The sequence below is a fragment of the Thunnus maccoyii genome, chromosome 21 (genome assembly GCF_910596095.1).
Source record: "Thunnus maccoyii chromosome 21, fThuMac1.1, whole genome shotgun sequence".
NCBI lineage: Eukaryota > Metazoa > Chordata > Actinopteri > Scombriformes > Scombridae > Thunnus > Thunnus maccoyii.
This window is the reverse complement of record NC_056553.1, coordinates 4,518,055-4,543,901: the sequence shown is the minus strand read 5'-3', so window position 1 is coordinate 4,543,901 and position 25,847 is coordinate 4,518,055. Positions and strand designations below refer to the sequence as shown.

Below are 25,847 nucleotides of genomic sequence, written 5' to 3'. Positions count from 1 at the left end.
AGCCACAACCAACACATTATTACACACCGTCAGCTCACATACATGGTTATTAATAAAAATAATGATCATAGCTGCTTTAAGGATGTCTTATCCATGTTGGCCAACATAGACTTCTGCTGGAACAATGACTGAAAGCTCCAGAATAGCTACTAAATGGACCTTTGAGGTTAAAATGCTGTTTCCAAGGTCCAAAAATGGACCCACTGGAGCCAGTTTTAACACAAATGTGTTTTTACCAGCAATTATCAAAACCACAGTTGCTGCATATGTTTATGTATGAACATGATGTGTGTGTGTGTGTATAAGTGTTTGTATATTTAAAATCTGCCTGATGCTTCTGGAAATAACGCTGATAAAAAGCGGTGAAAGTGAACTAAACAGTAAAGTCGGGGGCCATGAAACCAAAACAATGAGGTGAATCTTAACTACGAGCTACACTTTTCACATTATATATATATATATATATATATATATACACACATTTTATCCATAGTTAATATAAAAATATTAATCACAGCAGCTTTAAAGATTTTTGTTTAGGATTAAGACACTGAGTGACATCTTGCACCCTGATTTAAGGGGCTGGACCAGGATTTAGCAGATTTATTATTAATACTTTCTGACCTGACGATGCTTTGCTAGTTTTCATGTTATTTTTGTTATATTTATAGAACTCTTCAGGCTGTTTCATCCCTCTTTTTTTCCCCCCTTAGTTTTCACAGTTTTATCATCTGTACAGATGCATACAAACTATAATCCATCCTTACAAAAACCAAATCTGGTTCACAAGAGCAGTGGAAATGTTTGAAACTGACCTGGAAACAGTGATAAAACTGTCATCAGAGCTCCTACTAGTCTGTTGACAGGAGACACATAGAACAGGACCTGCAAACACCAGCAACAAAATGTCAAAAAAGGACCAAACTGCTATTAGACAGAAGAAAAGATATGTTTGAGTTTTTATTTTGTACCTTTTTCTCCAGCAGAATAAGCTTGAAGAGGATGAGAACCTACGAAGACAAACAAGAAGATTTGCTGATAATAGACATTATAAACAAAATACCAGGATTTTATCTTCGTATCTGTAATTTTCTACCTTGTGTCGAAAGTGCAGTATTAAATCTCTTGGTGATAATCCTGAGGAGAGAAAACAAACGAGAGCATCAACACAAAGGAATTTACCCTTGAGAGAAAAATGCAGCAACATTTTTGTGCCGTTAACAACAATCACATGATCGGAGGCTTGACGAGACGCAATAAACAAGACTAAAAAAAAACACAAATATGATCTGTTTGAAGATATCTTTATCTCCGAAACGACAAAACTTACTCGCTGTTGACTGGAAAACTGAACAAAAGAAGAACCCTTTTTGAAATTTGTAGCGAAGAATGGGGAGATGAGTGTTTTTGTAGTATGAAAAGATGCATTAATGCTGATTTAAATCGTTGCAATCAATGTTTTTGTGTTGAAATTACACATTTTTGCAACTTAAAAGCCTCATTTAAACAATTTATCAAGATAAAGAGCAGGAAAATGGAAAATTAAAATTAATATTGTTCTCTTGTTTCCTTTCTCTTCACTAATGACTGTCAAATAAAAGCAAAAAGGCCAAAAAAAGTCAAGAAAAAATGATAACTGTAAGTGGTTTCATGAAGGTTTTACGTACCGAGGTAAACCTGTGATCCCTCCAGCGACGAGCCCCTCAGAGAGCCGTTCATGTGGTCGTACAGCTCCTGCGGGGTCGGAGGAGGAAAAGGGAAAGTGAGTCGAGGTGAAAACAGAAGAAGAAGAACGTTAACGGACGGCTTCTCTCGGATGTAAACTCTCACCTGCAGTATAGAGATCTGTGAGAAGTCTTTCTCCTCGAAGTAGGCGTGTGTGATGAGCTGGAGTTTTGCTTGGAGGAGACCGTAGAGAGGCTGGAAATCAGAACAGACGCTGTCAGCAGCAAACCGAGTGCGTGTGTGTGTGTTTATGTCTGAGTCATTTAAAGCATCACCTATAAACAATGCGTGGCAAGCTAATGGCTAATCTGACTGATTGTTTTTACCGGGGCTGCTTATTTTCACACATTAATCTGCTGATTATTGTCTCGGTTAATCCTTTAGTTCATAAAATGTTAAAAAAATTATGAAAATGTTATTCACTGTGATGTCTTCCATTTGATAGTTTTGCCTGACTAACAGTCCAGAACCTACAGAGTTTTAATCTACTGTCATATAGGACAAAGAAAAGCAACAAATCCTCACATTTGAGAAGCTGAAACAGGAGAATATTTGACCTTTTTGCTTAAAGAATGACAGTAGGGTTGGGTGATAAATCAAATTAATTTGATTAATTTGAATTTTAGTTTTTGCACAATGTGTAAAATGTCTAAATCGAGTTATTACAATATGCATAAAAAGTAAATTTTTCGTCAAAAAGTAACATCAATAGCTGCTACATTCGCTGTTTTGAGTCATGACAGTCCTGTGAACTGTGACGTGATTGGTTACGCTGCATGTTCACCTGCTGCAGTTTACAGGACCGTCGTGACTCCAGGTGGCGAGTCGTCTCTAACTGTCTCCGACTGTCTCTAACCATCTCAAATAGTCTCTGACCATCTCTGACTGTCTCTAACCGTCTCAAATAGTCTCTGACTGTCTCTGACCGTCTCTGACTGTCTCTAACTGTCTCCGACTGTCTCTAACCGTCTCAAATAGTCTCTGACTGTCTCTGACCGTCTCTGACTGTCTCTAACTGTCTCCGACTGTCTCTAACCATCTCAAATAGTCTCTGACTGTCTCTAATAGTCTCTGACTGTCTCTAATAGTCTCTAATAGTCTCTGACTGTCTCTAATAGTCTCTGACTGTCTCTAATAGTCTCTGACTGTCTCTAATAGTCTCTAATAGTCTCTGACTGTCTCTAATAGTCTCTGACTGTCTCTAATAGTCTCTGACTGTCTCTAATAGTCTCTAATAGTCTCTGACTGTCTCTAATAGTCTCTAATAGTCTCTGACTGTCTCTAAGTGTCTCTGACTGTCTCTAATAGTCTCTGACTGTCTCTAATAGTCTCTAATAGTCTCTGACTGTCTCTAAGTGTCTCTGACTGTCTCGTAGTGAATTTAACTGTCACATCTACAAGAAGAACTGGAAATGACTCTGCACACTGATCTGTGTTCTCGTTTTGTGTTAGTTGATGAGGTTTCATTTCTGGTCACAAGAGTCGTGTCGTCTGAACATTTTCAAGGTTTTACAGGATTATTTGATTATCAAAATATCAATTTTTCTGTCAATCATCACTGTTGTTTTCAGTATCACGCTCACTTGATTCATGGAGTAAAATGTTTGCTGTCTTGTCATTAAACAAGACAACAAACATCAGACTTTACAGACTAAAAATGCATTTTTCCCGCCCACAAAACTTTCTCCACAGTGTTTAAATCCTCAGCACATACAGAGAAAACTGAGCTTTTGTAAAACAATGACCCAAGTTAGTCAAGAATATTTTAAAGAATGAATCAACTATTTTTCCCATCCAGCTGTACAAGTGATGTCTATCACTCTCTACAGTCACACCAGATAACTAGATAGTAAACAGGAAGTGGACACAGCAGTTATCTCAAAAGGAATTTAGGCATAACGTGACTTTTTTAGATTGAGATTCAGATCAGAACGTTTGATGGTTTATTCAAGAACATATAATGTCATTTCACAGCTTAGTGGATCTAACTTACACCATTAAAACATTGAGTACAAGTCATTAAATCTTTGTGGGGACACATGAAAGGAAGATTTACTTCTTTTATCACTTCACATGAGGAGGACGGTTACTGCAACATCTCAGCTGATTAGTTTCTTAACATCAGAGAAGGAATGCCGGGAAATAAAATCTGTCCGCAACAATTAATCACATCTTCTCTCCCACGTTTGTCCTCTTCTCTCCATTTTACACGATCACGGTGAGGTCATGCTGATATTTCATGGCCAAGAGACTCCTGATTTAATTATTTCCAGTGCGTAAAGCAACAGAGACTGAAATGAAAGCTTCTTCTGTTTTATTAGAAGATTACAGCATCGACTGACTGACTCACCACTCGACTGAGGACGCAGACGCTCTTCTGAACCGTCTCCCTGGTGACGTCGGCCTGTCGCACCTTAAGGGCCTGAAGAGGGATTAAAGAAATCAATCAATAAATATATATATATATATATATATATATATATATATATATATGAAAACCACAAACCAAACATTGTGAGGACACTGTGTGACCAATCTGACCTCATGACACGTCTTCTGACGTCATGAGGGATAAAAATAGCACGGTGGGATGTTGTATGCTTCAAAAGCTCAAATCAAGAATGATAAATACACTAACTGGCCAAAAGTATGAGGACACCCACACACACTGCACTCTTGGACATGTAATCCCAAAACTACGAGCATTAATCTGCAGCTTTAACAGCGTCCGCTCTTCTGCTTTCAGGCTTTCCAACAGATTTCGGGTGATAAGTTTCCAGCTCACAGTCGGCGTTCCGGTTCATCCAAACAGTGTTGGATCATGGGATTGAGGTCAGGGCTCTGCGCGGGCCGGAGACGTTCTTCCACATTAAAACTGTGTAAATTGTTTCTTTACGCACCGCTGTATTAATGTAACCAGACAGATATGTTGTGGTAATAATATTGACTCCACTGGGAGCGTTCGGGTGTCAGATACCAAAAAATGTTGCATGTTTTTTCCTTTGTTATCATACTTATATCCATCTACTCTTAATTCTCTTCCCTGTTCCTGTTGTTGTAGTTTAGGGCTGCAAAGAGCAACTATTTTTATTATCGATTAATCATTTTGTTCTGTAAAATATCAAAATACAATAAAAAACGCCTGAGCTGATGTCATTAAATGTCTTATTTTGTCCAACCAACAGTCCAAAACTCAAATATATTGAATTCAGTATAATATAAGACGACGAAAAGCAGCAAACTCTCACATCTGAGAAACTGAAACCATCAAATATTTGGAATTTTTGCAAAAAAAGAAAAAAACTAATTGATTAATCGACAGATCGTTGCAGCTCTTGTGTGGTTTTGGATGAAAACGTACACTCAGTTGCCAGTTTATTATAATATAAACATACATATATATGTGTCTCATAAAATAAGGTTCAGACTGACCTTTGCTTCTATTTGGCGATAACAGGAAACTCCGTAGACACACTTCATGTCTCCAGTCAGAGGTGGCAGGTGAAAATAAACAGTATCTGCAAAACAAAACCAGTTATTTTACTGCATCAGCATCCATCAGGATCTGTAAAAACACTCACAATCTAAAAGACAGAAACACGTTTCAACCGAGAGGGAAAATTATCCGAGTGAGGAAATAACATTTGTACTGTTTAACAGCCGGTTAGATTTAATACATCATGTGTTTGTATGGTTTAGCTGCGCTCTGCTGCACAGTAGCATCAATACATGCACCTGTCAGTGAGGAACGCACAGTCAGAAAAAAAAAAAAGATTATGTAAGAAGAAGAGAATTAACATCAATGACAGCTGAGAGATGTCGACGTGATTATTTAACAACAAAGCAGCCTGTTAGCTGCCAGACTGGATAAACCCGCAAGGCTTCATTTCCCACAATGAACATCACTGATACCTTCAGTTTACAGCTGAAAGGATTGAAAATTAATAGGCAGCTGTTTTTATAATCATTTCATTTTTTTTTTTCAAGCAAAATGCCAAATAACTACATGTTTCAGCTTCTTAAATGTGAGAATTTGCAGCTTTTTCTCATCTTAAATGAATGTAAATTGAGTATCTTTGAGTTTTAGATTGAATAAAGTGAATAAAAAAAGCAATTTGAAGACGTCAGCTTGGACTTTAGTGAATCGTGGTTTGATTTCTCACTTAATCAAACATGTTCTGATGTTTTCTACAACAAACGATTAGTCGAGAAAATAATCAGCAGATTAATCGATAAATAGAATAATTGTGTGTTGAAGCTCTTCTTCAGTTAAGAGAACCGATACTTGTGGTTCACATTCTTTATCCCATTAACTGAAACTAAATAAATCACATGAACTTTACATTTCTATGGTGCATTTTCCCAATTATATCCTTGGTTTTTAGATGGATTTCCTTCCTGTGAGATATTGAATTCAGTTTATTTTAGTGCACAACGAAAATCACCAAGAAATGAAACTTGCTTGCAGCAGATATCTCAGCAAACATTTATTCCTTTTTATTTATTTATTTTGCAGAGTGATGTAATGCTTTTGTCAGAACAGATTTGGTGCATTCAAAGAAACTCCGACATCCGAGACACCAACCTTTCATTGTAATAAACGACCAAATTCACACGATCCTTTCAATCACGATTCCCCAATAACATAATTCATGAATAAAATGCTGTTCTGGCTGCAACTAATGATTATTTTATTATCAATTAATCTGGCAATTATTTTCTCAATTAATCAAATTAGTTGTTTGGTCTTTAAAATACCTGAAAATGGTTAAAAATGTCGATGAACCTAAAACCTTAAAAGGTTTGTTTTTCCCCAAACAAGCAATAGATATTAAGTTTATTATTATGGAGGACTGAAGAAAAACAGAAAACATTCACATATAAGAAGAAAGACTCAAACCAAAAATCAATTTTCAAAATAGTTAATAGCAACTAACTGATCAATTAATCAACTATTCGTTGCAGCAGCTTCCTGAAACATGCCAAGAAAAGACTTTTCAGTACAAATCTGGTCCCTGCTCACGACTTAAGTCAGTAATAATGTATAATATATATAATATATAACAGGCTGAAACATATAAAACCAGCTGTATGATCATTTAATGAATGAATCAGAGCGTGAATTAATGTTTTCAAAGGAGTTCTTAATATAGAAGTAAAGGATTATCTGTCATTCAGTAACAATGACTCAACGTTTCTTCAACCTGCTGCAGGTGTTACGAATGATTATAATCAAAGCTGATAAGTCAGAGAGAAACTGCAGATAACAAAGAGACGATGGAGGAAATGACACGTCTATCAGCCTTTGTTCCACCTGAAGAGAGGATGAGGAGTGTTTTAATAATGGAGTTAAGATCTCAGACGGCAGCGGGGTCACGAAGGTCAGACTGCAGACGAGGTTCAGGCCGCAGCTGCAGTAAAAATCAAGCCGGAGAGGATTCTGCTTATTGATAGATAATCCTAAATGAAATGTCTGCAGGATCTGCTGAAACCTGAAATGTAGGTTTGTTCAGAAATGTCAGATTTTCATTATCGATTAATTGTTTTATCATTTGGTCTATAAAACATTAGAGGATCGAAATGTTGATCACCGTTTCCCAAAGTGACGTCCTCAGATGTTCTTCTGAATCACGAGAAGATATTCATTCATTTTAAGGGATCAAATCCCACAAAACCACCACTTTAGATGTTTGTCTTTTCCAGCAACACTGTCCTAAATCCGTACTGAGTCCAAACTACAAACCAAAACATGCAGTTTTTGTAGTTACTACAAAGAATCAATGTTCTTTGTCATTTTGTGCCGACAGGAAATGACGACGGACAGAAATGAAGCTGCGTCTCTATAACAATCACATCAATTCAACCTCACAAGAAGAAAAAACAGGATTTCCAAAGATTTAACATGTTTTTGTTTGTTTGAGATCTTCCTCAAGCCGTCACCATCATCTGTGATTTAATTAAAGCGGCTGTAATCAATATTTTTTTATAATAACACCGTCTGATCTGTCAGTATGTGATGTGTTTGGCTCGTAGTGACGAACCTACAGAGAATTATCAGTGACTCTGCAGCTCCTCTCGGCTTTACGGAGCTTTATAGTGAGTTTCAGCTCATTGTTTACTGGTTCACTCTCAGCGCTCTGTACGCTACCTGCTCAGCACCAAAACAGACATGCTGATGATATGTCAGAGTTTCTGTTGTCCCTAAAACCAAGGAGCAAGTAATGAGATTTAAATCACTGCTGAAAAGCTCCTAAGTTTCTCCTAGTGGAGCAAAATCAAAACCAGCTTTTTCACTGAAAGATGCCAGAAGTCAAATAATAAAAACATATGATGCATATAAAATATCTTCAGAGAGCATGAACGACACCGACTGTGATCATTTATGTGTCTTATTCAGTACTGAGTGTCATATGATCTTCCAACAGTATTTCTTTAGTGTTGACATTGGAACAAGTTTCTGCTGTGTTGCAGTGTAACCAACACCCAGTCATATCAGTGTTTATTTTATGAGCTGCACTGGAGAGTCGCTCACGTCGCTGTCGTTCTTTAATCAGCTAACAGTCGACTGAAGGAAGCAGAGACAAACACGCTGTGATTTTTGCATATTTAGCACAAAATCTGTCAGTAAGATGTGTGAATTTTGAACAGATTGACTGGAAATGTGTATAAAAGTTGAGATTTTTAGAGGTTGCTCTGAGGAAAAATTGTGCTTATTCTTTGGAAAAACCTACATTTCCCCACTTCTTAATCACTATGACACATGTATACTCTGAAATGGACCAACAGAAAGCAGCAGCAGAGAGCACATAATCAGGAAATGAGAACTTCTCCCGTCGTGACAACAAGTGCAGTCGGCGCAACGGCAGCGTTCACGGGTGAGGCTTTTAAAATCGAGTATCTAGATGTGAACTTTGGCTCAGTTCCTGCTGTTTGCCTTTGACGGGACGGCGTGGAGTAGCGGCGGTAAACCACAGGACCGTCACATGACAGCAGACGCACACCACACGGGACAGTTTGCCAAAAAAGATACAGAGAGAGTCACCACACTATCACTCACACTCGCTGTAGCTACACACACACAGAGGCCCTGATCTTAATCTACAGCCTGGATGACACCTGCTTTTACAACATCAGCAGAACAAAAATAAAGCAGCTGATGATGTAACGTAAGACTGACTTCCAGGTTTACAGGATATGACTGGTGATTTTTTCTTGCTGTCAACAAATTTCATGAACTGATCTACTAACAAGTGTTGTGTCAGTATGAAGAGTCTGATATATCTTATTCCTCTGTGCCGTAGACCTCCGTCGTTCTTCCATAAGCCATTAAAAACACATCAGTGAGCTGCAACGCTGCACTGGGTGACACGTTCCTTCATTATGAAGAGTTCGGTCTCATTAGTTTGTTTAGAGACGGCTCTAATAGTGATCATGTTTTTTTCTCTGGAGAGTAGTTCTGTGTAACGGGCGGGGACACGCGTGACAACTGGTGAGCAGACTGTGAATATGATTTGGGGCGTGGTGGGTAAAACGTGTTTGTGGTGACAACTGAAATGGAGCAAAAGCTGATTGAGCTGTAAAAAGCACGAATGTCTCTACAACATAAATTCAAAGAGCAACACAGCCGAGCAGAACCTGAAGTTCGTTTTACAAAGTGACCTCCAGTTCCTTTCGTATACTCTACGATTCATCCAGGATCTCCCCCAAACTTCTTCCTTTTTCCTTCTTTTTTTTGCAGCCTTTTCAGCACAAACTACTCCGCATATTAACCATAAATGTATTAATAAAAGCAACTGGGACTTGGTATCATTCTCACAGGATTTGCAGGGTCGTTTCCCACCAGAACTCGAGTGGTTACGGAGCAGTGGTTCAGTGTCGTTAATCAGTCGTAAGGTTTATGCTCTTTCCTGACTGTCAAAGACTAATAAAAAATGGTGGAAACAACCTTTATGTGTGGTCTGTCCAGTCTTTGTAGGTTTCAGCTAGTCTTTAAAAGGTGTCCCCAGCTTAAGGCAGACGCCACTGAGCATGTGCAGGAGCAGCAGAACCGTCTTACACAGAACTACTCTCCGGAGACTGAAAACATGATCGCTGTTATTAGTCTTTAGAGCCGTTTCTAAACAAGCTAACGTCACCAAACTCTTCAAAATGAGGGAACATGTTTGTTGACAAAAAGAAATATATAGAAAATAGCCATATTGTTTTAAAAAAAGAGGCATTTTCCCTCTAAATGGTTGCACAAAGTTGTGAAATATACATTATATACAGTGTAGATGTGACAAACCTTCCTGATAGTTGTGCGCCCCGTCAGGAAGAGCCAGGAAAGGGAGGTACTTCCATTCTTCTGGCAGCAGGTTACTGTCATGACCCTCGTCTGGCATCAGCGGCGGGTAGGAGAACTCCACCTGTGGGGAAAACCGGTCAGCTGATTCACCATTATCACAATTTCCTCTTCCACTCCATTTATATGTTAGAGGCTTTCAAATTAATTTGTCTGTGAGTTCATGAGTGTTTCCTTCACGTGCTCCGGTTTCCTCCTGCAGGGTTAGATGTAATCTGCCCCGAGGTCTGAATATGAATGTGTCTGTATGTGTGTGAGCCGCCTCTGTATCATGTGACATGTCAATCACCTGGATGAACACAGGGAATTTGCCTTTTACCCAAATTTTTTCCGAGGGAAGTGCATATTGAAATGAAGTTTAGTTGGAATCGTTTCAACGTATCCCGCTCGGTTTTATGAATCCGCTTCATAAAACGGACAAAGACGAGGACTGGAGTGAAATGAGAGAAAGAACTGGTGTTTCTGGTGACTTCTGAGCATGGATGTACAGTATAATGAGAGCTGGATTTGGCGGCACCGCTCAGTCTTGCTGCCAATGTTTGACCACTTGTGGTATTGCAGCAAAAAAAATCCCCTGAAAAGCATAAAGCGCCATTATAAGAGACACTCTGAACTTCAAATAAGGTATTATTTAGGGCTGCAAGTAATGATTATTTTCATTATCCATTAACATGCCGTCTTGTGTTGGTGAATCAATTGTTTTGTCTATAAAATGTTAAAAATTTCCAGAGTTGAAGGTGATGCAATGTGGATACTATCATCCTACAGTTCTTTCCTCCAACATTAGTAAAACCTGCAACTTTCTCATCAGAGAATGGAGATATAAACCCTGTGTTGCATGATTATGTAGCCTAATGTACTATCTTACATCTTTAATTGACCTCATTATGTTTCCACTGAGCTGAAGAAAAGGGCAAACGTTCAGATCTCTGTCGTCGTCATTGTCGTCGTCGTCCTCCCACAAAGCCCGGCCTCCTGCCAGCGGTGACAGTTACAAGATTAACCTGAAACCTGTTGATCCTGAACGCCTCACATAAACACACACAAAACCACAACAACAATGACGTCGATGATTCACTCTTTCTGGATAAACGAGGAGTACGAGGGGCGAGACGCTACTCCTGACTCCGGAGAGAAGAGAGAAGTTCATAACGACACGTCGGATTGTCTGTTCAATAAGCTTCCAGCCGGAGAGACAGATGGGCAGCAGGTGAAAGAAAAGGGAGACGAACAGATTAAAAGGAGTCAGGAACCCAATCTACTGATACCCAGCAGGAGATCACTGACCCCTATCAGATAACCTCTAACACCAGACGCAGCAGGACCCATTACCTGAGACCAAGAATGTGCACCGTCTGCTCCGCTGCGTTGTTTTGTCACATTTTTTACATCGAAAACCACCTTTTTTTTTTTTATCTCTCCGCTCAACCAGCAGCTGCTTTCAAGGCCGCTGAGCCACAGAACAACAAGTCCTTCATGTTTTTTAGCAGCAGAGACAAACGGAGAGCAGTACAGTGTTTGTTCAGTCAATAATTAGAAGATGCATTAGAGACACTTAGGCTGAACTCCGCCTGTAAACTTTTACTAATTAGCAGGTGTTAAACGCTTCTTTTGTCACGCAAAAAGACCATAATGTCACAGTCAGCGAGTTAAAGGTTAATCTCGTCAAAACAGGTTTAGAGAGACAATAAAGACAAAACCAAGATGTGAGATTTGTCTGTGAGTGTGTTTCTGTTTAACTTAAAGAAACAAACAAACTAGAGCTGAAACGATTAGTTGATGGACAGAAAATTAATCCCAACTATTTTATCAAATAATTGTTTTAGTTTTTTTTAAGCAAAAATACAAATTATTTGCTCTCAAACGTGAGAGTTTGATGCTTTTCTTTGTCATGCATGACAGTAAACTGAATATCTTTTGATTTTAGACAAAACTGACAAAACAATGAATCAATTAGTTTGCAGTTACAAGTGGGAACTTGTCTTATGACATCTCTTACATGTGAGATGTCAACATATTGTCTCAGATTAGTTATAGAATCTTTTTTAGCGCTGAGAAAAATGTGTCATTAACACCAACTCAAGTACTGAAAACTGTCAATAAATCAGTTATCATTTAATCTGATCAGGGCTGCAACTGATGATTATTTTCTGTTTCTGACTACCCCCCCCCCCCAGAAAATCAAAACACACAGCCCTAGTTCAGATTAAATACTGTATGCAAAAACACCACACTGTTGATATCAACATTATAAGTATCTCGTAGTGGTGGAAAGTAGTACTAAAGTACTGCTCTTCAGTACAATTTTGAGGTACTTGTACTAGCTCCACCTCCAGCAGCTACAACAGTAACATGCTGCTCTAACACTGATGCTTCACTATTAATAATCTAATGATGTCATATATAATAATATATCAGTCAGAGGGACCAAACCACTACTTTTACTGCAATACTTTAACTACATCAAGCTCATAATACTTATGTACTTTAGCAGGACTTTTACATGTAATGGAGTATTTTTACATTGCTGTATTGGTACTTTTTCTTCAGTAAAGGATCTGAATACTTCTTCCACCAGTAGTATTATGATGTGTGTTGGTTTTTTTGCAGTATTTTCATGATAAATGAGTGCAGCAGAAAGTGTTCTGGTTCTGAGGAGCAAGCTGCAGCCTGTAATGAAGACACACAGTGCTGCTGTTGAATACACTGAACTGGAAAGATGTCCAAGTTGGCAGCAGAGCACATGTTACATAAGCCTGTGAGCCCAGAGCAAACAGCTGATGTTAACTATACACTCTTCAATGCATGTCAGGCAGGGAACTGTTATTATCATCAGCTGCAGGGAAACGCACAGTCATTGCTCTCTAGTTAAAGTAAAGTAAAGATGCAGTCAGTAGCAGCTGTCATGCATTAATATAGTGGTAATGTGTCTTTTATTATCAGCTCGTTAGCATTTAGCTTGTGTTAGCGTGGAGCAGAGGGTTCACCTACCTGACAGCCCTTTTTGTGGTGAAAACCGACCACCACGATATGCAGCACCGGTCCCTTCGCTTCGTCCCTGCCCTGTGACTCCATGCCCGCCCGGTGTTTTGGCAGTGCTGAGGTTGTTTTTTTAAGTCGGGGAATCGGATGTAAACACAAGCAAACAGAGCCGATTTCGACCCCCCCTTGAATCGATACCGTCCGCAGCAGACAGGAGCACAACCAAACACAACAGCATACAGACCGATTTTCTCTTCCGCTTCGTCCTAACGCGCCAGCGAACAGACGAAGCGAGAGAGTTCGCTGCGGCGCACTTCCGTTTTCACTTAGCTAAACGTTTACAACAACCGAAAGTATTCAGATCCTTTACTTAGGTAAAAGTACCAATACTGCAATATAAAAATACTCCATTACAAGTAAAAGTCCTGCATGAAAAATCCTAGTAAAAAAATCCAGTAAAAGTACATAAGTATTATGAGCTTGATGTAGTTAAAGTATTGCAGTAAAAGTAGTGGTTTGGTCCCTCTGACTGATATATTATTATATATGACATCATTAGATTATTAATAGTGAAGCATCAGTGTTAGAGCAGCATGTTACTGTTGTAGCTGTTGGAGGTGGAGCTAGTTTCAACTACTTTATATACAGTTAGCTAGTTTAGTCCAGTGGTTCCCAACCTAGGGGTCGGGGCCCCTCCAAAGGGACAGCAGATAAATCTGAGGGGTCGTGAGATGATTAATGGGAGAGGAAAGAAGAAAAAACAAAGTTCTGATACACAAATCTGTTTTCAGTTTTTGGACTTTTTCTCTAATCTTTGATTTTTGCTGAAATATTGGATCATTTGAACATTTATTGAAATGAAAGCATGTGAGAAGTTTGGAGGGAAAAATCACTATTTGGTGGAGCTGTTAACAACTCATAGACATGTGAAATGTGACCCCGACTACACACTGCTTTTTGTAAGACGTCAAAAGACAAAAAGGTTGGAAACCACTGGTTTCACCTTTAACAATGTGTTGTATTTTAAAAGCTTGTTATATTATCCATTGTGTCAAATCTTCATCTGAAAAGTTACTAAAGCTGTCAAATAAATGTAGTGGAGTAGAAAGTACAATATTTCCCTCTGAAATGTAGTGGAGTGGAAGTATAAAGTAGCATCAAATGAACGTACTTAAGTAAAGTACAAGTACCTCGAAACTGTACTTAAGTGCAGTACTTGAGTAAATGTACTTAGTTACTTTCCACCAGTGAATAGAATAATAAAGTAGCATGAAATATAAATATTCAAGTGAAGTATGACCTTTGACCTCTGCACCTGGCAGAGAACAGATATCATGGTGGGAACTATCTTGACTGTGACTCTATATATGCTCTTTGTTCCACTCAAAGAATTACGTCATTAACCAGAGCAACCCGCGCCATCACGTGGATCTAGACTGAATAAGTAGTAAACTAGCAATAATCTGTGTTACATGTATTAAATTAGAAAACACGCTTGTGGTCAATTAAATAAAATAATTGACCACAAGCAAACAACAAACCGGTCGATACTGCGGCAGATAGTTGTTCGATGATTGATTCGGGTTTGATTGCTTTTGTCTGATTACTGTCGTTCTTCTTTCGATTGGTTCTGACTGCACGTTGGGTCTATTGGTTGAACATGGCGGCTACTCCAACGACAAATCCATCACAGTTGCTCCCACTTGGTTTGTAAAATCTAAATAACTTTGTGTTTATGTTTTCAGAAGTTAAAGATGAATCAGTTTTAACAGCTAGGACGCGCTGGCGGGACGTTTTTTTTTGACGGAAGTTTAAATATTAGTAATATTTCGTTAGTTAATGTTAGCAGGTAGCCGATGTATGCTAACAGTGCTTTTATGATTAACGTTATACAGATTAATAATGTTGTTATTTTGTCGTATACGTGCCACACACTATAATTTACATAAAGCAATATTTTCTGCGCACCGACAGGTCAAAGTAGGAGGTAAATTTAAGTATTTAACATATTAGTATTTTTAATATAATGGGGATGCAAGTAGTACTGAAACAATTAGTGGATTAAACGTTTGACGGAAAATTAAAGGATAGGTTCACAATTTTTAAAATTGATTTTAAAACAACAGTCAGGTGTCCATATAAACAGTGAAAGAGGTTTTCCTCGCTGACTTGGAAAAATTTTGAACCTGTCCTTTAATCACCAGCCGTTTGATAATCGTTAAAGTCAGACAAAACAAGACATAACCATAAAAGTGATGAATATATAATGAAAATAAGATTTATTTGCAGCCCTAACAACAATACAGCACTCAAATAACATGCAAAGAAAATATACAACTTAAGAATTGTTATTATTGTGTCGCACAAGACACCACAAGTTCATACAAGTCAACTTTAATACTGTTAATACTACATAGTGTCAACTTTTCTACAGCGCCTTTCAACCAGGTGTTTCACAAAACACAATATAAGATTTCAACATAGAGAAATAGAGAGTATGCAGAAATAATACTTAGAAAATACAATAAAAACAGGGATTTCAAACCATACAGAGATAAAACAAAATAAAAAAAGTACAACATAAAACCATTTGAGTAGACGTTATAAAAAGGTTACATGAATGTCAGACTGAACAGGTGGTTTTTAAATCTTTAAAATGAGAAATCAGAATAAATACTAATTAAATAATCTTTTACAGGCTTTTAAGACAAACAGCCGTTCCAGTGTTTGATCACCTGTAAACCAGAATATTTCAAGGTTTTTTTTTGAGTCGTTTCATGGAAAAATTAACCATAATTTGCTTTTTACTTCACTCAAATTTTCCAGCTCACACAGTCTGTTTTCCTCCTGAATATTTCTGACACAACCAACCTCAGTGACCAGAGGAAGAATAGCAGCTCTTAACTGAGCAACTTAAGATCTCTGGCTTGTAGATATAACACATGATTACCAGGAAAACAAACGACCATTATGAAAAGTGTGTAAATGTTTATTAAAAGAAAACTGCGAGGTGTTGCCTTCACAAGTGTGCAAAGTATGAAACTATAGAAAAAACTACAGTATCTCTAATTTCACTTTCTTTTTTCACCTTTCAGAGCTGGTGGACAAATGTATCGGCTCTCGAATTCACATCGTCATGAAAACCGATAAAGAGATCGTCGGTACCCTGCTGGGGTTCGATGACTTTGTCAGTATCCTTTAAATCAAAATAAAAATATGTGTGATTTTACAGTTTGCTCAGATTATTAGCAGATCTCTTCCTTAACAAGATTTTCAGACATGGTTCTAGAGGATGTGACAGAATTGTAAGTAAACTTCTTTTTAAGTTTCTGAAGCAAACGACTGACTTTTCAGTTGAATAATTGATTTTTACATGTTTGTGTTTCAGTGAAATCACACCAGAGGGAAGGAGGATAACCAAACTGGATCAGATTCTGCTCAATGGCAATAACATCACCATGGTGTGTAAATAACCTTCATATTTAATAACAGCAGATTCATTTTATAGCCTCTGTGTTGCATCATAGACGTCAACATGACCTGTTAGTGTCGTTTAAAGCACGTAGTCGCTGATTTTCTGTATTATTTTTCTTATTGTCAACAAATCTCATGTTTGGATCCAACAATGAAGTGAGATGAGTGGGTTAGTGAGGTATGTCGAGCCTACAGCCAGGGTTTACAATGTGATGAAGGTTAGATCACCATGGTAACTGATGCTGCAAACTTGACCTGGTGCGGAGCAGGTTGTGATCCGAGTTTCGGGTTAAATCGGCAATAAAAAGCTTCGTCCTTTCATTAACTACCTGATCTGCTGCCAAGTCTGTTTAACACTGCTGCTACTGCAGCTATTAGAATATTGATTAGAATATTGATTAGTCTTTTATCAGACTTATCATTGATTTGATATGTCATAATGTAAATTTGTAATGGTGCAAGAGGTTTGGGTTACATGTGGGATGAGATTCTGTTACTGTATTTCAAATTTTTTTTAAATAATTAAAAACTAATGAAAAAATACTTTGAACAAAACAAATAAAATAAAATTGATTAGTCTGTTGGTATCTATCACAGATAATATTCAGTCTATAATATTAATTTCACTTTGATTCATTCATTCTAGGACAGAGTCTTCAGTATAATGTTTAAATCTGCTGCATCTAGTTTAAAGTTTAAGAGCTGCTGTGGATGTTGGAGGCACTGAGTAGTATATTAACTAATTACAAATTAGTTTTTTAATTAACAAATTCACACGATCAGCAATTTTCTGCCAGCGTTCCTCTCTCGCCTTATTTGCAGCTGTGATAATGTATTTATATTCTTCATATCGCTCCGTTATAATGACCTGTTCCTCCTGACTGAAGCAGGCGGCACACGATTGGTCCATTTTGTGCAGAAAAAAGAGCCAAACGTCGCCTTTCATGGGGACGCACACAGAGCCTGAAGCAGAAAGCTGTGACATCATTTATCTCTGATCATGAGTTCAGAGTTTGTCGATCTACTAACTAGTATTGTGTGTGTATCTAAAGCCTGATGTATCTTATTCCTCCGTTGTTGTCCAAAAACTATTAAAAACACATCAGTGAGTCACTCTGCTGCACTGGATGACATGATCCTTCATCATGAAGAGTTTGTTCACGTTAGCTTGTTTAGAAACGGCTCCAAAGACTAAACAGATCACGTTTTCAGTCTCCAGAGAGTAGTTGTAGCTCTGCACATGAGATCTGTAGTCAATAAGAACATAAGACCTCCACAGTATGAATAATGTCTGTTTATTTTCTTTCATTTCCTTCCTGATGTGCAGCTGATACCTGGTGGAGAAGGCCCTGAAGTATGAGACGAGGATCATCACTGCCTTTCCTACGTTGTCTACCTTAAGTTTATTGTGTCGTTATTGTTCCTCCCTGTTGATCGTTTGGGGCGGAAAGTATTTTTGTTATAAGATTCTTAATTGATTATTTGTTTTACTAAAAGAAAAAGTGTATCATGAATCACACATGACAAAAAAAAGCAGTTTTGTTACAAATAAATGAGAATCTCACACAATTTTCTTTATTTGTCTTTTATCTATTTATGAAAACAAAGTCAAACAATGAAGCACACTCAGATATATTTAGTGCAAATAGTGGTACAAAGTCAAAAAAGTGTCATCATACAACAGCAGTAAGAAAACTTTGACCCAGTTTTTTTTGTTTTTGTCCCTGTTGGAGCTGAAGAAGCAAAAAATCGAGAGATGAAACTGATTGGTAGGAAAACGCAGAGTTACTGAACAGCGAGTCGGTTTGTGCTGAATACACCATGTGAACAACAGCAGTGAGGCAGAGGATGGAAGAATCTGACCCTGTGGTACCTCCAGATCATCACCTGGAATCAGACAAACACACACGACACTGAGAGACCTTCACATGTTCTTTCTACTCCACTATATTTATCTGACAACTTTAGTTACTTTTCAGATGAAGATTTGACACAATGGATAATATAACAAGCTTTTAAAATACAACACATTGTTAAAGATGAAATCAGTGGTTTCCATCCTTTTTGGCTTTTGACGTCTTACAAAAAGCAGTGTGTAGTCGGGGTCACATTTCACATGTCTATGAGTTGTTAACAGCTCCACCAAATAGTGATTTTTCCCTCTAAACTTCTCACATGCTTTCATTTCAATAAATGTTCAAATGATCCAATATTTCAGCAAAAATCAAAGATTAGAGAAAAAGTCCAAAAACTGAAAACAGATTTGTGTATCAGAACTTTGTTTTTTCTTCTTTCCTCTCCCATTAATCATCTCACGACCCCTCAGATTTATCTGCTGACCCTTTGGAGGGGCCCGACCCCTAGGTTGGGAACCACTGGACTAAACTAGCTAACTGTATATAAAGTAGTGTAAACTAGCTCCACCTCCAGCAGCTACAACAGTAACATGCTGCTCTAACACTGATGCTTCACTATTAATAATCTAATGATGTCATATATAATAATATATCAGTCAGAGGGACCAAACCTTTTAACCTTTTTATTGTTTTAATTCTTTTAAATATGCTTTTTCACTCTACGTATCAGGGGTACAATAGTTTATTTTGTATGTGTTTGTATATATGGTGATTATGTGCATACAGTATATTGTGTGTACTTTGTATTTTTTCTATATGCAGCTGTGTTCAACACTTGAGCCAAAGACAAATTACAATACCTCACCTCCGCTTCCCTCCAGCTTCAATACATGGACGGCTTCTCTTCTCCTTTCGGATTGGTCACCTTTTCAAGATTCTTGCTGATGATGTCATAAAGTTCAGCCTGAAGCCGACAAGTAGAAAAGTTGATTAAAACTTCGTATGACGGCACGGTGGCGAATGTATCTGAGGGCTGATAAGAGTCTGACTTACGTAGAAGCCGCGGACGTCGAGGACGATCACTCTGATCTCAGAGTAGATGGCTTCGTCCTTGTCGTGGACGAGCGAGCGGTAGTCCATCTGGAGGTGAGGAAAGCCGAGTTAAACGTGTCTGTGATGATGATTTGTGAAAGCTTGAAGACGGAACAGGATGAACACTCACCACATGAGTTTCTTTGGAAGCTTTGCCGACAGCGTCTCCCCTCTCTGAGAAGTACCTGTTTCAACGGAGACGGTTTTATACTGAGTGTCACAGCGAAGGAAAATCAGGAAAGGCAGCGATATTTAACAGGTACGAGCTGCATTATGTGACCTAAAGTATGTGGACAGCGAGATATTATACTCATATGTGACTGTCAGTGGTATTCAAGTACAATTTTAAGGTTCCTCTGGGACATATTGTACTTTATATTCCACTATATTTATTTTATTTATAGATACCAGCTATTTATCAATATTATATATGTGTCGTTATAGATTATCTAACAGTACAAACTGTAAAAAACAAACAAACAAATAAGTAGTAATATACCAATAATACATGATAAATACTCTCTAAATTCACCTTTTGATACTTTAAGTGTATTTTGCTGCCAATACTAGTATTTTTACTTTAATGCAGGACTTTTACTCATAACTGAGTTTTTTTTACTCAGTATTGCATATTTTACTTATATATCAGTACTTCTTCCACCACTTGTAATTGTTGAACATCTCAGAAACAATCTCCTGCTAATTTTCTCCAATTGAGTAATAATGTCAGCCGGATGGTGAGTGTCCACATACTTTAGGCCATATAGTGTGTATATACACATATATACAGAGAGAAAGAGAGAGAGAGAGTTTGTATGCGGTCCTACTTGTTGATGTTGGTCTGAAAACCGTCAACTTTTGTCTTGACTGCGGTGATTCTCTCCAAGATTTTCTCCTGCGTTTAAAGAAAAGTAATTAGCCTCCAATAAAGTAAAGCTGCAACGATTAGTCGATTAATCAATGAGTCAACTGATAGAAAATTAATCGCCAACTGTTTTGATAACTGATTAATTGCTTTGAGTCATTTATTAAAGACAAAAATGCTGAAATTCTCTTGTTCCAGCTTCTTAAATGTGAATATTGTCCGGTTTCTTTAGTCCTCAATGATAATAAACTGAATATCTTTGGGTTGTGGACTGTTGATCGGGCCAATAGAAGACATTATGTTGAATCTTGGGCTTTGGGAGACTGCAATCGACATTTTTCCTCATTTCCTGACATTTTATAGACCAAACAACTAATCAATTAGAAAATAATCAAGAAAATGATCAACAGATCAATCGATAATGAAAATAATTGTTAGTTGCAGCCCTACAATAAATAGCAAGAGAGTTTGACTGAAATGTGTCACTATGCATGCCGCAGCGTGTGTCTTTTGAATGGAAATGTACCTGAATGGCAACTCCGAAGTCGTTCCCATCTTCTATTTTTGGGATGAGGTGCTGGATCCAGCAGGACACCTACAGAAACAGAGCACAAGTGAGTTAAACTGGTTAAAAATGGCGTCTTAATTCAGTGTTTTTAGCAGAACCTGAGTCATCTTTATGTCTTTACAGCTTCACTTACAATGATAATGGTCTCTCTAAGAGCAACGATCTCTGGTTTCACTCGATCCAGAAGCATCATGATCTTCTCGTTCCCCTTGATGAAGCCGCATTTTGGCGCTGAGGGAAGAAGAACTGAAGCTTTTACTTCCATCATATTAATGTATTCAGACACCACACGCTACTCTTTCTGTCTACCCCTGAGAGAGACCACAAAGAAACACTTTACCTTTCTTCTTTTTCTTCTCCTCATCTTCATTCTTGTCGGTCTCCATTTCCTGAAAGATCAATATTGCACAGTCAAAACAAGATGATCACAGTTGCAGTCGGGTCTTCAATAGGTCAGTTAGCAGAGCGAGATACAACATGCTAAAGTCACTTTTACTGTGAGCAATGGACTAGAAATTTATGATTACTTTGTGTTATTCGGTGGTGATTTTCTTTGTCTTTAACAATGATAAGAAGCCAAACATCTTCTCAGCAGCTACAGTGGAGTTTAAAGCTATTTTGTGCCGAAATTTAATAATCATATAAGGAAAAAATCCATTGCAGCAGAGGTGAACACACCAACAGGAGCAGGAAATATCGCAGCTAAAAGACGGGTTGTGCTCTTTCAGACAAACTCTCACTTTCACATAAACTAGGCCTGCAACTAATTATTTTAATTATCGATTAATCTGCTGATTATTTATGAATAAAAAATGGTGAAAATTTGTAAGAGCCCACAATCTTAAGGTATTAAATTTTCTATCGTATATGACAAAGACAAACAGCAGATCGTCACATTTGTGAAGCTGAAACATCAAGAATATTTTGCATTTTTTTCTTGGAAAATGATTGAAACAATTAATCAGTTTATCAAAATAGTTGCCAATTAATTTTCTTTGATTAACTTGTTGCAGCTATAAACTGATAGGTGATTGATTTTTTTCCTTTACTGTAAGATGCTCTGGATATAAATCATTGTTCAGAGGACATGAAACAGACGGATGGAGCTGGTCTCACCTCGTCCTCTGGGGACGGAGGGTCGGGGATGGGGATGTCCAGCGGAGCCTGAAGCGAAGACATGTCTGTGATACTGAGGGCGTCATCCTGATGGAGAGAAAAAAAAAAACCACACAGACAGGATGAGATGATAAACAGCGGTGGAAGAAGTACTCACAGCCTTTACTTAAAGGTGCTATATGTAAAACTTGTGAAGCAATTTACATGTATTAATCTCTTTCTATTGCCAATAAGTGAACGGATTGTAATGTAACTTAAAAAATGAGATATAACAGCCTGTGGACTGACTTCTATGTGAAGGACTCTGGCCGGTTTTTCTGCAAAAAATGTATGTGCGCTCCCGAGTGGCTCGCCTCTCTACGGCGCCAACAGGGTGCAACACTAGCTAACGTTAGCTTAGAAACAGAGTCTGCTAACGTCAACAAACGACCAACACCCACCACAACACACAGTCAGGTAAGCTAACGTTACTGCAAAGCATGTGAATTATATTGTGGTTTTAGCTAGCTATGAGAAGAAATTTCTGATTCTTACATATCGCACCTTTAAGTAAAAAAAGATCTAAATAAGTAATAAATAAAAATACTTCATTACATGTAAAAATCCTACTTAACTAAATGTACACAAGTATTGTCGGCTAAATTTACTTAAAGCATTAAAAGCACTTGTTCTGCAGAAAATCAGGCTGTGACTGATATGATAATTACATTTAATAAACTACATTATTGATACTGATGAATCAATGTATAGGCAGCATTATATTGTATTATACTTTGTAAAGGTCATAAGATAAATCTGAGGCGTCCTGAGAAGGAAAGTTCTGCTACTTTTCTAAAACTTTGTGAAATATTAGTTTTACATCTTTGAGCCTTGAACAGTTTATTTATTTGAAACCATGTAAGAAGTTTAGAGGTGAAATGTCTCTGTAATGTAACATGTCAATGTAACAACCACTGGTTTAATCTTTAAAAATAATCAGTGTCATTTATGAGCTTATGTTATTATTATATACTATGTTATATAAGCATGTTATTTAATGTAAAATTTTAATCTGAGAAGTAAATAAAAGCTGTCAAATAGACTAAAATTACAATATTTCCTTCTTAAATGTTAGTGGAAGTATAAGTGAGTATAGCATCAAATGGAAATACTCAAGTAATGTTCTGTACTTAGTTACATTCAACCACTGTTGATAACATGCAATACATGTAATGTCAGTGTATATTTAGATGTTAAAACTCTTTCACAAGGCTGTAGATATTGTCCAAGTCCTTCCCTTCGTTATATTCTAATAAGATACCGATCTAACTTTAACTATAGTGTCTATGAACAGATTAAGTTTTGATATGTGAAGATATTTCATAGGTTAGTAAGTCTAGAAGCTTCCACCTTGTATCTGATTGCCTTGCTAGATGTAATACCAATTACCTGTGTGTTTGCTATTTAAGAGGCATCTATACTGCATGTTTATGACACTGATGAAGGCTGGAAACACTTTGTCTTTTTGCTCTCTGTAAATAAAGTCACTCTTCATCGTTAAGTGCCACTATTAAGGGATTGCAGATGAAAATTAGCTATAAGCTAACTCTGGTACATTACATCAAATGGTAACATTTATGTTTAACACAATATATGGTCCCAATAAATACATACATTAACTGTTGCAGCTCTAAAATGTATTTAATGTACATATAAGGTAGAGTTTCCACCTCATTAAGAAAAACTGGTGCATTGTCCTTATATTATTGACTAATATTTGTCGATTAATTGATTAGTTGCTTCTCAAATGTGAATATTTCCTGGTTTCTTTTGTCTTCTATGACAGTAAACTGAATATCTTTGGATTGTGGACAAAATAAGACATTTGAAGAGGTCATCTTTGGCTCATTTTTCACCATCTTTTGACATTTTATGGACCAAACAACTGATCAATTAATCGAAAAAGTACAACAGATGAGTCGATAATGAAACAGCCCTAATATATCTTTTGTGTGTTGAAATATTGCACTTGCTGACCCTGAGCAGAGCATCCAGCTGCACAATCTTCAAGGGGATGTAACTGGAGAACAACTTCTCTGCCTAAAAACAACAACAACAAAAAAGTCAGTGTTGCAGCTGCTTATTTTGAATAAATGTGACATTTAACATACAAAATGACAACTTAATACGTGTGTTGCTCCACAAACCTCATGATAAAGGGACTTGCGGAAGTTTTCCACCTGTAGGAAACAAGAGAAACAGGACAAAGTGAAGCAAATCATGTTTTTTAACTGCTGACTCATGTTAGATTGAACCTTTTGGGGTTTACTTTCGTTTTCCTCCCAGAAGGGGGCTTTCCGCAGCAATTCAAGTAACAACTAGTTATGCATTTCAACTCGTTTGTGCTTAACATTTAAGAAACTACCTGCTTTTCGTGAGAATTCAGTGTAATGTAAAGTATCTCAAGTATTTATGTGAAGGTGTGTTTACGGCCTACATGCACAAAGCGTGTTTAAAAGCCTAATTAACTTACCTGAAGCGCGCTCCCGCTGCTTATTTTCAGTGTCGATGCTCTGGACATGATCGAGCGAACTTTTTTCCAGTTAAATACAAATAAATACGTCGGGATCAGACGTGTACAGGTGCAGAGGAGAACCTGTAGGACGAGGACGTCTCGCAAGTGTGCCTTTTTTTATTTCCTCATTCGATTTACTTTCGATTCGATATGGGATGATGTAGTTTGCGCCTCCCACTGTCTCCATTTACAACATCAAAACTCTCCAGAAGACAGCAGCGTAGATTTTATAGCTTCATCAGTAAATACAGGATCTATATCTAAATATCTTATGTGAAAGACGTCTTGTTGTTGATCTGGTCAAATGACGTGGTTGAAGTATTGATTTTAATAAACCTCGTGGTCTCATTATGTCTAAAATCCCCTTTTATCATGCAGGATGGTGCTTAAAGAATATTAACTAACATTATTAAGATAATAATGTTTTGTTTGTTTGTTTTTTAAATAATACTATAAAAATACAATTCAATACATAATCTTGAGTCAGTTCTAGTGGAGTAACCAAAAAAGCACGTGTGAATCATATTTCACATGGGATTTGGTCACATATGTGTACATGTCAGAGATGGAAAGCAACAAAGTACATTTACTCAAGTACTGTAAGTACAATTTTGATGTACTTGTACTTTTACTTGAGTATTTCTATGTTACGCTACTTTATACTTCCACTCCACTACATTTCAGAGGGAAATATTGTACTTTCTACTCCACTACATTTATTTGATTTTAACTAGTTAATCTGCTGAATAAGATTTTACATTAAATAATATATGATGAGTTTATAAATTAAATTGAATCGTTAAATAATAATCCAGTAGCTCCCAACCTTTTTGTCTTGTGACACCTTATAAAAAATCAGTGTGTAGTTGTGTCTCTTTGTCATGTTGCAGATGTCTATGAGTCGTTAGCAGTTTTCCCCTCTAAACTTCTCACATGGTTTCGTCTCAATAAATGTTCAAATGATCCAATATTTCACCAAAAATCAAAGATTACTTTTACTGCAATACTTTAACTACATCAAGCCCATAATACTTATGTACTTGTAGGATTTTTCATGCAGGACTTTTACTCGTAATGGAGTATTTTTACATTGCTGTATATGTACTTTTACCTTAGTCAAGGATCTGCCTTTACACTGCACAGAATATATTACATATACAATACATAAAGTTTTTTTTTGTTTGTTTGTTTTTTTTTAGTGAATCCTGTGAAGTTGAAGAAATCCTGCTTTAATTTGAAAAATAAGAATCTGACAGGAAGTGGCGGAGGAAAGA

The 25,847-nt window shown here is 37.3% G+C and overlaps 3 protein-coding genes across 5 annotated transcripts in view; 1 reads left to right on the top strand and 2 right to left on the bottom strand.

Annotated features, from left to right (window-relative positions):
• Positions 1-13,374, bottom strand: part of avl9 (AVL9 homolog (S. cerevisiase)) — a 35,468-nt gene extending 22,094 nt beyond the window's left edge. The window contains exons 1-9 of the mRNA XM_042399608.1: positions 13,058-13,374; positions 10,010-10,130; positions 5,158-5,243; positions 4,076-4,147; positions 1,831-1,920; positions 1,668-1,734; positions 1,097-1,137; positions 972-1,010; positions 816-885 (exon numbers count right to left, since the gene is read on the bottom strand). Of these exons, the coding sequence (XP_042255542.1) occupies positions 816-885; positions 972-1,010; positions 1,097-1,137; positions 1,668-1,734; positions 1,831-1,920; positions 4,076-4,147; positions 5,158-5,243; positions 10,010-10,130; positions 13,058-13,141 (670 nt within the window). The 5' untranslated portion in view covers positions 13,142-13,374. The remainder of the gene's footprint in view (positions 1-815; positions 886-971; positions 1,011-1,096; positions 1,138-1,667; positions 1,735-1,830; positions 1,921-4,075; positions 4,148-5,157; positions 5,244-10,009; positions 10,131-13,057) is intronic.
• Positions 13,375-14,456: 1,082 nt separating this feature from the next.
• lsm5 (LSM5 homolog, U6 small nuclear RNA and mRNA degradation associated) lies at positions 14,457-18,091 on the top strand. The gene is made up of 5 exons (XM_042399918.1): positions 14,457-14,754; positions 16,144-16,239; positions 16,326-16,353; positions 16,437-16,509; positions 17,850-18,091. The coding sequence occupies exons 1-5, from the start codon at positions 14,709-14,711 to the stop codon at positions 17,880-17,882; spliced, it is 276 nt and encodes a 91-aa protein (XP_042255852.1). The 5' UTR covers positions 14,457-14,708; the 3' UTR covers positions 17,883-18,091.
• On the bottom strand, positions 18,076-24,840 carry psme2 (proteasome activator subunit 2). 3 transcript variants are annotated; one of them, XM_042399915.1, is made up of 12 exons: positions 24,532-24,840; positions 24,206-24,238; positions 24,036-24,098; positions 22,020-22,106; positions 21,244-21,292; positions 21,037-21,134; positions 20,862-20,930; positions 20,298-20,365; positions 19,601-19,655; positions 19,432-19,518; positions 19,244-19,342; positions 18,076-18,409 (listed from the first exon to the last, which is right to left on the bottom strand). In XM_042399915.1, the coding sequence occupies exons 1-11, from the start codon at positions 24,577-24,579 to the stop codon at positions 19,262-19,264; spliced, it is 738 nt and encodes a 245-aa protein (XP_042255849.1). In that variant the 5' UTR covers positions 24,580-24,840; the 3' UTR covers positions 18,076-18,409; positions 19,244-19,261. The 3 variants fall into 3 exon arrangements, with proteins under 3 accessions (XP_042255849.1, XP_042255848.1, XP_042255847.1); XM_042399914.1 differs by lacking the exon at positions 24,532-24,840 and adding an exon at positions 24,328-24,444 and having other exon boundaries at positions 19,239-19,342; XM_042399913.1 differs by lacking the exon at positions 24,532-24,840 and adding an exon at positions 24,328-24,438.
• Positions 24,841-25,847: the final 1,007 nt, after the last annotated feature.

Bases quoted from the DNA above. Each gene is read 5' to 3' on its own strand.
- psme2 (XM_042399914.1), bottom strand. From the start codon at position 24,411: ATGTTAAGCACAAACGAGTTGAAATGCATAACTAGTTGTTACTTGAAT. The intron at 20,366-20,861 runs GTACATTTCCAT...CTTTAAACGCAG, and splicing joins ACTTCGGAGTTGCCATTCAG to GAGAAAATCTTGGAGAGAAT. The intron at 19,519-19,600 runs GTGAGTGTTCAT...CCTCACCTCCAG, and splicing joins CTTCCAAAGAAACTCATGTG to ATGGACTACCGCTCGCTCGT.
- lsm5 (XM_042399918.1), top strand. From the start codon at position 14,709: ATGGCGGCTACTCCAACGACAAATCCATCACAGTTGCTCCCACTTG. The intron at 16,240-16,325 runs GTATCCTTTAAA...CAAGATTTTCAG, and splicing joins GGGGTTCGATGACTTTGTCA to ACATGGTTCTAGAGGATGTG. The intron at 16,510-17,849 runs GTGTGTAAATAA...CCTGATGTGCAG, and splicing joins ATGGCAATAACATCACCATG to CTGATACCTGGTGGAGAAGG.